Source organism: Heterodontus francisci, chromosome 31 (genome assembly GCF_036365525.1).
Source record: "Heterodontus francisci isolate sHetFra1 chromosome 31, sHetFra1.hap1, whole genome shotgun sequence".
In the NCBI taxonomy this organism is placed as follows: Eukaryota; Metazoa; Chordata; class Chondrichthyes; order Heterodontiformes; family Heterodontidae; genus Heterodontus; species Heterodontus francisci.
Window position 1 is genome coordinate 47,162,446 of NC_090401.1, and position 17,171 is coordinate 47,179,616.

Consider the following 17,171-nt stretch of genomic DNA (forward strand, 5'->3'; position numbering starts at 1 on the left):
TAGATTTGTTCTCAGCAATGTTTGGGAGACTGTTCTTTCATTCCTGAAGACGCCAGGAGGGTTGGAAACCCTATGTGGGGGAGGGGATGCAAGTGATGGGAGATCCAAAAAACATTATGATGGTACAGCCTTATGCCAGGGAATGGGAGATTTAGGTTTGTTCCTGCGGTTCCCCAGGGAGGTCTTGGCTGGAGCACCGCTAAATTGTTTAAAAGAAAGGACTTGCATTTACTTGCACCTTTCACAACCTCAAGGCATCCCGGAGCGTTTTACAGCTAATTACTTTGGGAGCAAAGTGGTGTGTGACATCCTTTGGGGGCGGTGGAGGGAGGGTGAGAAGGGTAAAGATTGGGACTGTGAAAATATATTTCAAGTAGTTCAAAAAAGGAACTGCTTCAGGATGACAGCTGTCAGAAACCACAGCCAGGCCCACCCAATGATGTCAGTTAAAACTATGTAGCCAAGCAACTAAGCAAATAAGCACTGAGCAACCACGACAAAGTTCCAAACCTGTAATATATTTAAGCCAGTGATGAAATACATTATTTTTCACCACGCGACACACACATGCCTACACAGGCATTTATGTACACACGCATCTACATGCACCCGAGTGAAACATTGCTTTTTTTTTGTTCTGAACGGTAGGTATCTCCTATTTCCATGGGGACAGGTGTATCAGAAAAACAAGAACAGTAAGAAAAGATAAATGAGGGAATTCCTGAAAGGTAAGATTTCGTGATAAAAATTATTGTGCTTTGCATTTTTTTTCTTGACTTGCTGTTCAAGTTAAATGTTCTCTTTCATTCTCCTTCAATTTCACATTCATTCCACCCAGCACCCAAGTTATTTTGAAATCAAAATCATTAATTTTGAGGCAACTGCACAACATCTGGACTCAGGGCAAGAGATGACCAGCGCAACTTTAGTGACCCAGTATCAGTAAAAGTAAACATGCATTTATATAGCACCCTTCACTTCTTCAGGAGATCCTAAAGTACCTGATGGCCAATGAATTACTTTTGAAGTGTAGTCATTGTGGCAAAGTAGGAATTGCAGAAAGATCCCACAAACAGCAAGGTGATGATGACCAGATAACCTGTATTTGCGCTGTTGGTTGAAGGATATATATTGCCCAGGATACTGGGGAGAACTCCCCTGCTCTTCTTCGGAATTGTGTCATGGGAGCTTTGCTCTGAGAGGGCAGACAAGCCGTCGGTTTAACATTGCATCTAAAAAATGGCACCTCTAACAGTGCAGCATTCCCTCAATACTGCACTGGGCATGTCAGCATAAATTTTGTGCTCAAGTCTCCGGAGTAGGGCTTGAACCCACAATCTCTTACTCAGGAGGTGAGAGTGGTACCACTGAGCCATTGCTTAGCAATCATCGAACTAGGGACAACATTTTTCCTGGGTACACACCCACTAGATACTGGGTTGAGAAAGTGCCCAAATTCATTGCAAACGGGAACATGGCGAGTCAACAGAGCGATGAAGACCAGAAAATCCCTGGGACCTGATCATGGGGTTTTCAGTGCATGCCTGAAGTCATGGTGGTGAATCAAAAGGAAATTAATGGCTGATATGTCTTTCGAAATAAAAATTGTTTTTAGGAATTTGAGAAATGCTGGAAAGTCAGCATTTGTTGCTCATCCATAGTTGTCATGGCAACTGAGCAATTAGAGTACAAAAACATGGACGTTATGCTTAATCTTTTTAAATTCCTGGTTAGGCCTCAATTGGAGTATTTGCATCCAATTCTGGGCACCATATTTTAGGAAGGTATATCAAACCTTTTATAAAAATATAAATAATAAAATGGTAGTCAACAGAAAGTTGGGAATAGACCAAAAAGATCATCTTATGGAGGCAGAGGGCATGGCTGAAGTACTAAATGTGTACTTCGCATCTGTCTTCACTAGAGAAGAGGATGTTGCCAATGTCATAATAAAAGAGGTAGTAGAGAAATTGGATGTGATGAAAATAGATAAATGGGAGGTACTTAAAAGTTTGGCAGTGGTCAAAATAGAAAAGTCCCCGATTCCAATGGGGTTCAACCTAGGTTGCTGAGGGAAGTAATGGGAGAAATTGCAGATGTTCTGGCCACAATCTTCCAATCCTACTTAGATATGAGGGGGGGTTCCAGAGAATGGGAGGATTGCATTGGTTATATCCCTCTTCAAAAATTGGGTGAGGGATAAATCCAGCGACTACAGGCCAGTCAGTTTAACATTGGTGGTAGGGAAACTTTCAGAGATAATAATCTGGGGACAAAATTGGAAAAATATAGGTTAATAAATGAAAGCCAGCATGGATTTGTTAAATGCATATCATGTTTGACTAACTTGATTGAGTTCTTTGATGAAGTAGCGGAAAGGATTGATGAGGGCAGTGCAGTCGATGTTGTGTAAATTGACTTTCAAAAGGCACTTCATAAAGTACCACAGAATAGGCTTGTTGACAAAATTGAAGCCTATGGGATTAAAATGGCAGCGGCTGCACGGATACAAAATTGGCTAATGGATAGACAGCAAAGAGAAGTGGTGAACGGTTGTTTTTCAGACTGGAGCAGTGTTATCTCCAGAGATCAACATTGGGAACCACTTTTTTTAAAAATATATATTAATGACCTGGACTAGGGTATACAGAGCATAATTTCAAAGTTTCCAGATGACACAAAACTCAGAAATGTAGTAAGGAGGACAGCAACAGACATTAGGAGGACATAGACTGGTAAAATGGGCAGACACATGGCGGATGAAATTTGACGCAGATCAGTCATTCGTTTTGGTACGAAGAGTGAAGAGAGATAATATAATCCAAATGGTACAATTTTAAAGGGCATGCAGGAACAGAGAGACCTTGGGGTGTACATACACAAGTCTTTGAAGGTGGCAGGACAAATTGAGAAGGCTGTTCGAAAGGAGTACAGAATCATTGGTTTCATAGAGACATCGAGTACAAAAGCAAGAAAGGTAAGCTAAATGTTAATAAAACATTGATTAGGCCCCAGCTGGACTATTGCGACCAGTCTTGGGCACTATACTATAGGAAGTATGTAGAGAGGTACAGAGGAGGCTTACTAGAATGGTACCAAGGGTGAGGGACTTAAGTTGCGTGGAGAGACTAGATAAACTTGTGTTGTTCTCTCTAGAACAGAGAAGGATAAAGGAGGATTTGATCGAGGTGTTCAAAATTAGGAAAGGTTCTGATAGAATAAACCACAAAGTGTGGGAATCTTTGCAACACATTAGTGAAACAGTTTGGATTTTACAATAACCTGCAGGTTTCACAGTTGTATATTTCTTTTTGCATGCTCAGAAATGACCAGATTCATTAAATTCAGTTGCACAATTTGTCATAGTTAGAAATGGAACCTACAACCTCTAGTCAAGGATCATAACCAGTATAATGCCATCAATCTGGGATCGGAGTTTGAATCCTGCCTAAAGATGACATGGGCATTCAGCTAACCCATTGCGACACCCAATTAAACATATGTACAAAGAAAGGGATATGATACTAGCCTTTTTAAAATGAGGCAAATAATGATTTTGTGCATCCAGTAGCTAAGCGAGGGTTTGATAAATTAGAGTTTCAGATTAGTTCAGGTACAGATCTGGCTTTCCGCATGGTAAAAATTCCTGTCGCCATTCGTGATATGTCACACAGTGTACATAAGAAATGGAAGCAAGAAAAGGCCATGTAGCCCCTGAAACCTGAGCAAAGTGCCCGAGACTCATGATAGAATGAAGAGGGTATTAGACAGGGTCTATCTCACTAGATCTTATGAAGTAATGTGGCTTAAAACCCACACAAATAGCTGCAGCAAATGAAACATTTTCAATTGTAGGCTCTGGCAATGCACTAAAAGGTGCCAAGTGTGACATATGAACCCTTGTGTCATCTACAATGCGCTGTAGGCTGGGAAAAATTTCAAACATCTCTTTGGTATCCGGTGAATGGAATTTTGAAATACTCCAGTGTCCGCACGCCCAGCTTGGAGAAACAGAGGAAACAAAATATCTTTCGGCAGTCAGGCTGAGAGAATGTTTGTGATGAACAGAACAATTCAAAGACTGTTTCCGGTTCAAGCGATTCAGCTCATTTCTCCTTACTTTTTGAGAACCGTGTTGTTAAAAGAACTCCCAAAGGGCTTCTATCAGAGTTCATGATTGTTATTGGAGCACTCAAAAAGGGAGAGTGGAATGAAGTGCCTAGAGTCCAGTCAATTAATACATTATTTTATATATTTTTTGCTCATTTTTATGCCTGTCCCCTCAAAGTCTCTTGGGTGCTAGTTAATCACCAGTACTTCCTTACCCTCCAATGCACACACACTCAATACGACACACATGTGCACACATTCACCCCGACACACACACATACACACGGGCACGTCCTCACACACGCATGCACACACATGTGCCCGTGCGGTACACATACACACATGTTTGAAGCAGGAACCACAACCAGGTTGACCTTTTTCATGCATTCTTTGCCTATTGCCCAGGAGTTGGAGACACTGGCAGGGGTATATTTATCTGTTGCTTATCTGTCTCTCTGTTCAGGATATGGGGCATAGCCTGAGCAGCCTTGAAAGGGGTAGGGGCAGGAGAGCATGTGAGGGATAGGGGAACAGGAAAGCCAACCAAAAAAAAAAAGGAGGGTATTGGATTCACTAATATTTCTAACAAGCAACTAAATATGATCAGGCAAATGATTTGACAGGATGAACAATCATAGAATCATACTGCACAAAAGGAGGCTATTCAGCCCATCATGATGTGCCGGCTCTTTAGAGAGTTATCCAATTATTCCCATTCTTTCCCTATAAACATGGAAAATTTTCCTTCCCAAATTCCTTTTGAAAGATGGTACAATTGAATCTGCTTCCATTGCACTTGCAGGCAGTGCATTCCAGATCATCATAACCCGCTGTAAAACATAATTCTCATCTCCCCCCGGTTCTTTTGGTTACTGACTCACCTGTCAGTGGCAACAGATTGTCTTTATTTACTGTATCAAAATCCCTCACAATTTCAAACATATCCATTAAATCTCCCCTTAATCTGCTCTGCCCTAAGGAGAACAATCCTAGCTTCTCTAAACTCTCCACATAACCGAAGCCTCTCAACCCCAGTCCCATTCTGGTAGATCTCCTCTGACCTTCTCCGAGGCCTACTTTTAATTTCTACACTTACTGTGGGTGGCACGAATTGGAGCTCAAGTGTGTCAATTAGGTGTTTGAAGCAGCAAAACTTTTGGTTTCTCAGCAGTTCAGTGAAGACACGTCTCTTGCCTTAGTTATGGAAGCCCCCAGTACCAGCTTCTGGTTTTAGTCATCACACTTTGGAAATGGAAGAGTTTGGTTTGCGAGTGCAAGTCTGCAGATCTACTTACCTGCCAAAGCAGAAGAATGCAAAGTGAAGACCCAAGAGGGTGACTACCACATGCCTAATGGCATGGCTGGTCTTGCTCGGGTGAAGGTAGTTACGAAATAAAAAAGCTGCGAGTAATCCAAACAGTTGGCACATGGCAAAATTTACCTTTGAAAAGAAAATTACGAAAAACACTCTCTGTAAATTTGGAATGTTGTGGATTGGAACTGAACTGTATAACAACTTACATTTATATCTATTCGTCTTTAACATAAAATGTTTCAAGGCACTACACAGAAGCTTTATCAAATAAAATTTGACACTGAGCCACGTAAAAGGAATATCCAGACAGGTGACTGAAAGCTTGATCAAAGAGGTAGGTTTTAAGGTGCATTTTAAAGGAGGTGAGAGAGGTAGAGAGGCAGAAAGGTTTAGAGAGGGAATTCCAGAACGGAGAACATACGGACATATGAATTAGGAGCAGGAGTAGGCTATTCGGCCCCTCGACCCTGCTCTGCCATTTAATAAGATCATGGCTGATCTGTTTGTGGCCTCAACTACATTTTCCTGCCTACCCCCGATATGGGAGATGGAGCAGGGAAAAGGTGACTCATTCAGTTTTTGAACTGCTTCTAAACGTTACGTAACATTAACATTTCTCAATATCTCACCTCTTAGTCGATTGTATTGCAACACAAGTCTGTTGTCACAATGTTGTGATTCATTGACTTCCTGTACTCACTTGACAGGAACTATCATAGGGTCAGCTCAAAAGATAGACAGAGGTTTATGTGATGTCCAATGTTATCTCCCTCTCTCAAGAGATACCAATTTTTTTTTTATAAAAAAGGTAAAAACTGTATTAATGTAGGAATATGCTTATATTTATGTAGCATGTTAATCTCTTCCAGAAACCGCCTAGCAGAGAATGGTTGCTCCATTTGCCTTCCCTCCCCTTGCCCCTCCTCCTATGTTGGACCACTGAATTATGATGCTTATCTTCTAGACAACAAGAAGAAGTTGGAATTAAATAGCTCATTTAACACAGCAAAAATGTTCCAAGGCGCTTCATAGTAACGAGATCAAACAAAGTTTGACACCAACCCACATTAGGAGATTTTAGGACAGATGAGAAGATGTGGGTTTTAAGGAGCATCTTAAAAGCAAGAGAGAAAGGTCCCGAGGTGGAGAGGTTTCGTGAGGTAATTCCGGAGCTTAGGGTCTAGGTAGCTGAAGGTTCGGACCAAATAGACAGTAAGGTATATAACTATATAACTAGAGAGGCTCCTGCATAGTAACCTGCTCATTCCTATTTTGTAAAATTACTTCATTTTATAATATACAGAGAAATAAATAATAGTAACTTTCAAAACGGGAATTGGATCTCTACTGATAAAGGAAAAATTTGCAAAGCTATGAGGAAAGCAGGGGCTGTGGGACTACTTGGGTAGAGCTGGAACAGGCATGATGGGCTGAATGGCCACCTTCTGTGCTATATAATTCTAAGATGAGCTAAACATGTCTTTTAAGGTTCTGATGACATTGTGAAACCTCTCACACCCAAAATCCTCATCAAAAAATTTCTGAGGTACCTACACAAATTGTGCAATTTCCCTCGATCGGATTGCAATTTGAATCTCAAACACCCTTAGTCAGGCTGAACACAAGCAGCATGCTCATCGCAACAATATCCCAAAATAAAAACTAACACAAAAGAAGCAATTCCTTTTTATCCTTCCCCCTCTTTATCTTCCTTCCTTCACACCTTAAAGCAGAGAATTTAAAGGGGGGATCTAATTGATATATTCAAAATTATGAGGAGTTTTGATACAGCAAGTAGGGAGAAATTGTTTCCTTAAGCAAGTGGGTTGGCAACCAGAGGGCATAGATTTAAAATAATTCGCAAAAGAGCTAGAGGGAAATTGAGAAGAAATATCTCACACAGAGGGCTATTATGATAAGAACACAATACCTGAAAGGGCAGTGGAATCCAATTCCCTATGAACTGTCAAAAGGTTATTGGACAGGTACTTGAATAGAATTAATCTGGCGAGTGATGGGGTAAAAGCTGGGTTGTGGGGCTAAATTGGACAGCCGGGACAGAAACAATGGGCTGAATGGCCTCCTTCTGTGCTGTAAGGTTCTATAATTCTATGATTCATGGTAGAAGACACAAAAAACACTCTGAAAATAATGGAGAACCTAGGTCTAATGAGAATGAGAAACTTAAAGAAATTTGTATTTGTAAAGAACTAGTACTCAAGAAATTACTGGGACCAAAAGTTAACAAATCCCCTGGACCTGATGTTCTACATCCTAAGATTCTAAAAGAGATGGGTGCAAAGATTGTGGATGCATTGGTTTTGATCTTCCAGAATTCCCTAAATTATAGATCTGTCCCAGTGGATTGAAAAATAACAAACGTAACCCTGCTATTCAAGAAAGGAGGGAGTGAGAAAACTGGAAACTACCGGCCAGTTAGCCTGACATCAGTAGTAGGGAATATGTTAGAATCTATCATTAAGGATGTGATTACAGGACACTTCAGAAATCATCTTATGACTGGGCAGAGTCAACATGGATTTATGAAAGGGAAATCATGTTTGACAAATCCTTGGATAGGGAGATTATCCTATAAAAAGAGATTGAATAGACTAGGCCTATGTTCCCTAGAGGTTAGAAGAATGAGAAATGATCTCATTGAAAAGTATAAAGTTCTTGAGGGGCTTGATAGGGTAGACGCTAAGAGGATGTTTACCCTGACTGGGGAGTCTAGAACTAGGGGTGATAGTCTCAGAATAAGGGGTTGGCCATTTAGGGTTGAGATGAGGAAAATATATCTTTATTCAAAAAGGAAGCGAATTTTGGGAATTCTGCAACCCAGAGGGCTGTACATGCTCATTCGTTGAGTATATTTAGGGCATAGATCAATAGCTTTCTGGACACTAAGGGAACCAAGGGATATGAAGATGGTGTGGGAAGGTGGTATTGAGGGAGTAGATCGGCCATGACCTTACTAAATGGCGGGCAGTCTTGAAGGGGGAGGCCGTGGTGTAGTTGTAATGTCACTGGACTAGTAATTCAGAGACCCAAGCTAATACCCTGGAGACATGGGTTCAAATCCCACCATGACAGCTGCCGGAATTTAAATTCAATTAATAAATTCAATTAATTAAAAACAGTCTGGAATTGAAAGCTAACTTCATGGTACCATTTCTGAGACTATCATTGATTGTTGTAAAAACCCAATCGGATTCACCAATGCCCTTTAGGGAAGGAAATCTGGCCTACATATGACTCCAGACCCACGGCAATGTGGTTGACTCGGAACTGTCCTCTGAAATAGGCTAGCAAACTACTTAGTTCAAGGGCAATTAGGGATGGGCAACAGGCCAGTGATGCCCAAATCCCATGAAAGAATAAAAAATAAAGAAGGGCCAAATCACCTACTCCTGCTCCTATTTCTTATGTTATGATTCTAACTCTTTCCTTAGGCCACAGGCAGCTGCAGCAGAGAAAGCGAACCCAATCAGCGTCCATTCTTGATTGACCACTGGAAGAAGACTTGGGAGTGACACCATGTCCAACTGTCCCTTACAACCAAGCACAGCAGAGCATTGGGTTGCCAACCCTCCAGGATTGACCTGGAGTTGCCAGGAAATAAAGATTAACCTCCAGGTTAATGATCATCATTAACACTGCTGAGAGCAACACCCAAGAGAGAAATCATGGATGCTATGTGTTCTTTTCATTTTCTCCTCGCACTTTCATTTATTTGTTGTAAAAATATTGAAAATGGGAAAATTAAGGCAAGAAGCATCCAATCGTCTTTTCATTTCACTTTACACTTGGCGTGGGAAGGAGGGACAATGTGAGGATGGACATGCTTTGCAACCAATGGCAGGAGTGTGAGGGCCGGGCAGCTGGAGGTGAGAAATCATGTGATAAAACCTTTTAAGAATACATCCACAGTGGCGCAGTGGTTAGCACTGCAGCCTCACAGCTCCAGGGACCCGGGTTCAATTCTGGGTACTGCCTGTGTGGAGTTTGCAAGTTCTCCCTGTGTCTGCGTGGGTTTTCTCCGGGTGCTCCGGTTTCCTCCCACAAGCCAAAAGACTTGCAGGCTGATAGGTAAATTGGCCATTATAAATTGTCACTAGTATAGGTAGGTGGTAGGGAAATATAGGGACAGGTGGGGATGTTTGGTAGGAATATGGGATTAGTGTAGGATTAGTATAAATGGGTGGTTGATGTTCGGCACAGACTCAGTGGGCCGAAGGGCCTGTTTCAGTGCTGTATCTCTAATCTAATCAAGAGTTGGCAACCCAAGCAGAGCAGGGAGTAGATCAGCCTCCCTCCACTTTATACTGACAGTAATGGACAGCACATTTTAGCACCCGTCTGCTAAATGAATCTGGGCAGGATTTTTACTCCGGGGACGGGAAACAGAGGTGGAGCATGTTACAGGCCCCAATTTTCACAGGTGGCCAATTAATGGCCAGAGGGCGGGCTCACCATCCAATTAAGGAAGGTGGGTGGGCTCTTGAAGCTGGAGAGCCAATCTGAGGCCTTCCTTCTTAAATGGAGCAGCAGCCTGTCACGCAGAGCAAGAGAGAGGGCACTTCAAAATGGAGGCCCCCTCTCCAACTTTTTAAACGTTAAATTAAATAAATGGATCTTGCAGCCAGGCCACCATGGTGCAGGGGGAACCCCTCGACAGGGTGGCCCCCTCGACAGGGCGGCCTGCGGCTGTTCCTACACCCATGTAGGCAGGAAGGGCCTCTAGGCCCGCCTGGAGTGCTGCCCCCTCCCACGCAGCCTGACACCAGGAGGCTACCTCTAGGCAGTTAAATTGGCCTCCACCGCCTGCAGGTACCTGGCCTCCTTTAATTGTCAAGTGACTCTTAATAACTCGTGTCAGCTATACACTGCATGTGGGCAGGTAGCTCTGCCACCTCCACTACCCCACCCCATCCCGCCTCTGCAAAAATGGCCTAGGGGCTGGATGGAGCCAGGGAACCAGCATGCCTGCTAACAGGGCTAATTTTAGCACCCCGCACCACCCCCCCACCTCCAATCCCTGCCCCGCGAGCCCTCGGATTCTGCTAGAGTTCATTTTCAGTGATGTCAGCTGCCCTTCAATACCTTGTTAAAGAGATCAGCCTTCATGTGTCAATCTAGGCTGTGAGTGTTGGCACGTTATTCAGTTGTTGAGGCGTAATATCCCAGCCAAGTAAGATGCTATCCTCACCCAACACCCTCACAACAAGCAATTACAAGGATTAGGATCCGTCATTTTAACAATTTGCCCCTCCCTGCACAGCAGCACAAAGCCAGCTATAGTTTGTGTGTCAGCTCTGGATCAGTCGGTAGTACCCTTAACTTCTTAACCAGAAGCTCATGGGTTCAAGTCCCATGTCAAAGACTTGAGTACATAATCTGGCATTCCCAGTGCAGTACTGAGGGAGTGCTGCACTGTTGGAGGCACTGTCTTTTGCAGGAGATGTTAAACTGAGTGGCCCTGTTTGTCTTCTCAGGTGGATGCAAAAGATCCCATTTCCTATTTCAAAGAAGGTCAGCAGTGTCCTGGCCAATATTTATCTTTTAACCAACATTACTAAAACAGATTATCTAGTTATTAATGCATTGCAGTCGGTGCACAGATTGGCTGCCATGTTTTTTCCATTACGACAGTGGCAGTACTTCATTGGTTGTGGTGATTTGGGAACGTCCTGAGGTCATAAAAAAGGTGCTAAAAAATACAAGTCTTTCTTTCTCTATAGCACCCCAACTGCTGACCCATTCCTAAATTAATATATTATGCAGAGCACTCTAAAGCACACATCAAGGCAATAACACCACTCTGGGTTAAGGCATCAATACACCACTTCAATATAGTTATTGTAATTTGTGATGCCAGCCTATTAATATGGCACAGTTACAGGATATACTCCAGACTCCACACTAATCTAGGAAGAGCTCACTCCAGTCTACATGGGTATTCTACGCCGAGATTGAATGGGCCTTAAACTAGTTAGTTGCGTTTCCCTGTGCTGAATCATCATCATCATGAACTGAAGTGACCAAACAGGAGCTGCCTGAAGCCACTCCTTGTCAGATCACTGAAATAATCTAAGTCTTGGTTAAAATCAAAGTAAAACAATTGAAGGCACCAACAGGAACTCTTAAAATTAACCTCTGTTTGGTCACACACATACACCAGAGTAAAAAATTGTAAAGTCTGACCCTTCCCCAGCAAAATACATTTCTCCAATAGTTATACTCTCTAACCAATTTCAAAATGTTAATGCTACTAAAAAAAAATTGTGTTATATATCAACAATAGAACTGACTCATGTAATGTGTAACAAGATAGACTCCCCATTAGTCATTTAATTTTAATCAAACAATTTAAATTATTTTAGAAATTTGTGCATAAAAGTAAAATTGAATTAAGCATTCTCATCATGTGACAAACAACATTGAAACAGTACTTCAGTCACTTTGCTGGACAGTACACTAACAATAACATTTGTACAGAATCTTTCAGACTGTCAGTACATGCCAAAGCCTATCACAGCCAATGAATTACTTATAAAGTGCTGTCACTGTTTTCCTGCAGGCAACGACAGCAGCCAGTTTGTGCACAGCAACATCCCACAAATAGCAATCGACCCCCTCAATCTGACTTTTTGATGGTGCTGCTTAAAAGGTAAATTTTGTCCAGGACTAAGACAACTCTTTGATGTTCTTGGAATAATGCCACGAGATCTTTGTTCAGGCAAAGAGGGGCCTTGGTTTAACATCTCCTTTGAAAAATGCACTTCCTACAATGCAAGACTGTACTCCCTTAGTACTGCACTGAAATGTCAGCCTGGATTATGTGCAGAAGTGTCTGGAATGGAACTTGAACCTGCAATCCTCTGACTCAAAAAGCAAAAGCAAAAAGACTTGCATTTATATATCACCTTTCACAACCTCTGGACATCTCAAAGTGCTTTACAGCCAATGAAGTACTTTTTAAAGCGTAGTCACTGTTGTAATAAAGTCATAGAGTTATACAGCACAGAAACAGACCCTTCGGCCCATCGTGTCTGTGCTGGCCATCAAGCACCTATCGATTCTAATCCCATTTTCCAGTACTTGGCCCGTAGCCTTGTATGCTATGGTGTTTCAAGTGCTCATCTAAATACTTCTTAAATGTTGTGAGGGTTCCTGCCTTTACCACCCCTTCAGGCAGTGTGTTCCAGATTCCAACCACCCTCTGGGTGAAAAACTCTTTCCTCAAATCCCCTCTAAACCTCCTGCCCCTTACCTTAAATCTATGCCCCCTAGTTATTGACACCTCTACTAAGAGAAAAGGTTTCTTCCTATCTACGCCCCTCATACTTTTGTATACCTCTATCAGGTCTCCCCTCAGCCTTCTCTGCTCTAAGGAAAACAACCCTAACCTAACCAGTCTCTCTTCATAGCTGAAATGCTCCAGCCCAAGCAACATCCTGGTGAATCTCCTCTGCATCCTTTCCAGTGCAATCACATCCTTCCTATAGTATGGCGACCAGAACTGTACACAGTACTCCAGCTGTGGCCTAACTAGCGTTTTATACAGCTCCATCATAACCTCCCTGACCTTATATTCTATGCCTCAGCTAATAAAGGCAAGTATCCCATATGCCTTCCTAACCATCTTATCGACCTGTGCTGCTGCATCCAGTGATCTATGGACAAGGACACCAAGGTCCCTCTGTACTTCCTAGGGTCCTACCATCCATTGTATATTTCCTTGCCTTGTTAGTCCTCCCAAAATGCATCACCTCACACTTCTCAGGATTAAACTCCATTTGCCACTGCTCCGCCCATCTTACCAGCCCATCTAGATCATCCTGTAATCTAAAGCTTTCCTGCTCACTATTTATGACACCACCAATTTTGGTGTCATTTGTGAACTTACTGATCATACCTCCTATATTCATGTCTGAATCATTAACAAACAGCAAGGGTCCCAGCACCGATCCCTGTGGTACACCACTGGTCACAGGCTTCCAATCGCAAAAACAATTCTCAACCATCACCCTCTGCCTCCAGCCACTAAGCCAATTTTGGATCCACTTTTCCAAATTGCCATGGATCCCCTGGGCTCTTACCTTGTTAACCAATCTCCCATGCGGGACCTTATCAAAAGCCTTACTGAAGTAACTGCTTTACCCTCATCTACACAATCAAATTTGTTAGACTTGATCTCCCCCTGATGTTGGAAATGTGGCAGTCAATTTGCACACAGCAAGATCCCAAAAAGAGCAATGAAATAATAAAAAGAGAAAATGAGTATTCTGATTTTGTGTAGCAATGATATTTCTTTCTTTCTTTCTTTTGGGCCTCCTTATCTCGAGAGACAATGGATGCGCGCCTGGAGGTGGTCAGTGGTTTGTGAAGCAGCGCCTGGAGTGGCTATAAAGGCCAATTCTAGAGTGACAGACTCTTCCACAGGTGCCTCCAGTGATGACTGGGTAATCTGGCTTTTTGTTATGGTTGAGGGATAAACATTGGGAAGAACACCAGGGAGAAATCTATTGCTCTTATTTGAAATCGTACCAGGAGATCTTTTACATCCACCCGATAAGGTAGATGTTAAAAAGTAGTTATATGCCTCGGAGACATGGATAACAAATAAAGAGACTATTGATAAGCTGAATGTATTCGAGATGTGGACATATCAGAGGGTGCTCCACATATATTACACAGACATAAAGACTAAATAGGAACTGCTGGAAATGGCTGGAGAACAGAGGAGATCAGTGCATAACATTAAACAGAGAAAGATGCAACACTTTAGTCACATCATTAGAGCAGAAGGTGGACAGAGACAATCATTGGAAGGAAAGAGCGATGGAAAACATAGGAGAGAAGAAAACGGATGACAGATATAATGGAGTGTTTGCAGTTGACCCATGCAGAATGTGTAAGGACAGCACAGGTGACGATCCATTACAATCAACCTTCTGGGAAGAAGATGAGACCAACAATCTATAAGATAGACAAGGATCCGTTTACCTTTTTTTGAAAGGCAGCACTTCTGACAATGCAGTGCTCTCTCAGTACTACAACAAAAGATCAGCCGAGATTTTGTGCTGAAGTGTCTGGACTGGGCTTGAACCTGCTACCTTCTAACTTAGAGAGAACACTGAGCCAAGGCTAACACTAAGTCCCGCACTTAAAGCCAAGATAACGGTCATCTACCATGATGAGCCAAAACATCTAAAGCTAAAACGCCTACGTTTCATTCAGCTATAGATGTTTTTAAGCCAGAGCATTCCCCATTATTCCGATCACCAAAAAATGTATAAAGTTGGTACCTGTTCTATAGGTAAACGGAGAATCTGGCTGAGAGGCAGAAGTAGCTCCGATCCACAGCTACTTGAACCCATACTTGCTGCAGATATTGACCTGCGAACGGTGATCCCCTTCCTGAATGCACCTGAAATTGACAAAACTCTCACTTGAAACTTACAGAACTCCTGGCGCGCACAAACTTGCCGCTGCGCCCTGGTTTGGCCTCCGCCCCTGGAACTAACATCATCCGCTCAAACTTTCTGAGTGAATGCGATTGATTGGCGAACGTCATTATTTCCAAACCATAAGGGTGTCTAAATTAAGAAATCCCTTAACAAGAACGTAACCGCAAAACAAAAAGGAATTTAGAGAAGGGTGTTTCCCCTCAGATGCATTCTTGGAAGGTTGGGCTTTTGAAAAAGTACAGAACTGGTCCGACAGCACACCCTGTTGGTTCCTTATTTACCGTGTTCAAATCCTCATTTTTTTAAAATGAAAACAAGAAATGCTGGAAATACTCAGCAGATCTGGCAGCATCTGTGGAGAGAGAGAGAAGCAGAGTTAACGTTTCAGGTCAGTGACCCTTCATCAGAACTGGCAAATATTAGAAATGTAAAAGGTTTTAAACAAATAAAGTGGGGGTGGTGCAAGAGATAACCAAAGAGAAGGTGTTGATAGGACAAGTCACAGAGAATAGTCATGGAGCAAAGGTATGTTAATGGTGTGCTGAAAGACAACGCGTTAGTACAGAGAGGGTGTTCGTGGACAGAAAACTGAAGAGCTTGGCCCCAAGCACAAACGTGAAATATAAAGTGGGTAGGCGGGCAGCCATAAAGGCGGGGCTAAAATGTGGCGAGTCGAAGAGACTTAGTAGTTGGCAGGAAAAAAGACAGAAGCACAAGGGGAGAGCCAACTGTGTAACAGCCCCGACAAACACATTTTTCTGCAGCACCTGTGTAAGAGCCTGTCACTCTAGAATTGGCCTTTATAGCCACTCCAGGCGCTGCTCCACAAACCACTGACTACCTCCAGGCGCTTACCCATTGTCTCTCGAGATAAGGAGGCCAAAGAAGAAGAAGAGGCACAGTAGAAACAAACTAAAATAAAATAAACACATAAAAAAGAAAAACAAGAAAAAAATAACTAAAAATAAAAAGGGGGGGCCTGTCATGCTCTGAAATTATTGAACTCAGTGTTCAGTTTGGCAGGCTGGAGCGTGCCTAATGGGTAAATGAGGTGCTGTTCCTCAAGCTTCTGTTGATGTTCACTGGAACACTGGAGCAATCCCAGGACAGAGATGTGGGCATGAGAGCAGGGGTGGGGTGGGGGGGGATTGAAATGGCAAGCAACTGGAAGCTCGGGTCATTTTAAAAGTATTTTGATGAGTTTTCACTGCTGCGTTTATGGTATGCAAGCAGCAGGGACAGATGGCAAGCTGCATGATCTCTCCACTATGTGTAAATTAAGGAAAAATCCTTTTCACTAAATTTTCATTGCAAACCAGTGATATTTATGAGTGAATTGGTGTCCAACCATATATACAGAGCAATAGTTGCCAAATTGACTCAGTAGGATTTTCCTCTTGCAGGACATAGGACAATCATGTAGTACCTTTAACATAGTAAATCATCCCAAAGCATGTCACAGGAGTGTTAGCAAATAAAATTTGATATTGAGCCAGAAAGGAGATATTAAGGCCAGTGATCAGTGATGAGAACGGGCAGAGACTGCTTGAGTTGTGTACCTATCATAACCTCTGCATCACCAACTCGTTCTTTCACACTAAACCCTGTCACCAGGTTTCATGGAGGCACCCAAGATCGCGTCGTTGGCACCAGCTAGACCTCATTGTCACAAGGCGAGCCGCCTTAAACAGTGTTCAAATCACACGCAGCTTCCACAGTGCGGACTGCGACACCGACCACTCCCTGGTGTGCAGCAAGGTTAGACTCAGACCAAAGAAGTTGCATCATTCCAAGCAGAAGGGCCACCCGCGCATCAACACGAGCAGAATTTCTCACCCACAGCTGTTACAAAAATTTCTAAATTCTCTTGTAACAGCCCTTCAAAACACTCCCACAGGGGATGCTGAGACCAAGTGGGTCCACATCAGAGACGCCATCTATGAGTCAGCTTTGACCACCTACGGCAAAAGTGCGAAGAGAAATGCAGACTGGTTTCAATCTCATAATGAAGAGCTGGAACCTGTCATAGCCGCTAAGCGCATTGCACTGTTGAACTACAAGAAAGCCCCCAGCGAGTGAACATCCGTCGCACTTAAAGCAGCCAGAAGCGCTGCACAAAGAACAGCGAGGCGCTGCGCAAACGACTACTGGCAACACCTATGCAGTCATATTCAACTGGCCTCAGACACCGGAAACATCAGAGGAATGTATGATGGCATTAAGAGAGCTCTTGGGCCAACCATCAAGAAGATCGCCCCCCTCAAATCTAAATC

General features: G+C 42.8%; 1 protein-coding gene across 4 annotated transcripts in view; it reads right to left on the bottom strand.

Moving 5' to 3' along the window:
- The window catches only part of LOC137347232 (lysophospholipid acyltransferase 2-like), a 74,530-nt gene extending 59,526 nt beyond the window's left edge, over positions 1 to 15,004 (bottom strand). For 2 of the 4 annotated variants that reach the window (XM_068011488.1, XM_068011487.1), the window contains exons 1-2: positions 14,737 to 15,004; positions 5,406 to 5,551 (exon numbers count right to left, since the gene is read on the bottom strand). In XM_068011488.1, coding sequence (XP_067867589.1) covers positions 5,406 to 5,551; positions 14,737 to 14,808 — 218 coding nt within the window. In that variant the 5' untranslated portion in view covers positions 14,809 to 15,004. The remainder of the gene's footprint in view (positions 1 to 5,405; positions 5,552 to 14,736) is intronic. The other 2 variants (XM_068011491.1, XM_068011490.1) reach the window with 2 other exon arrangements.
- Positions 15,005 to 17,171: the final 2,167 nt, after the last annotated feature.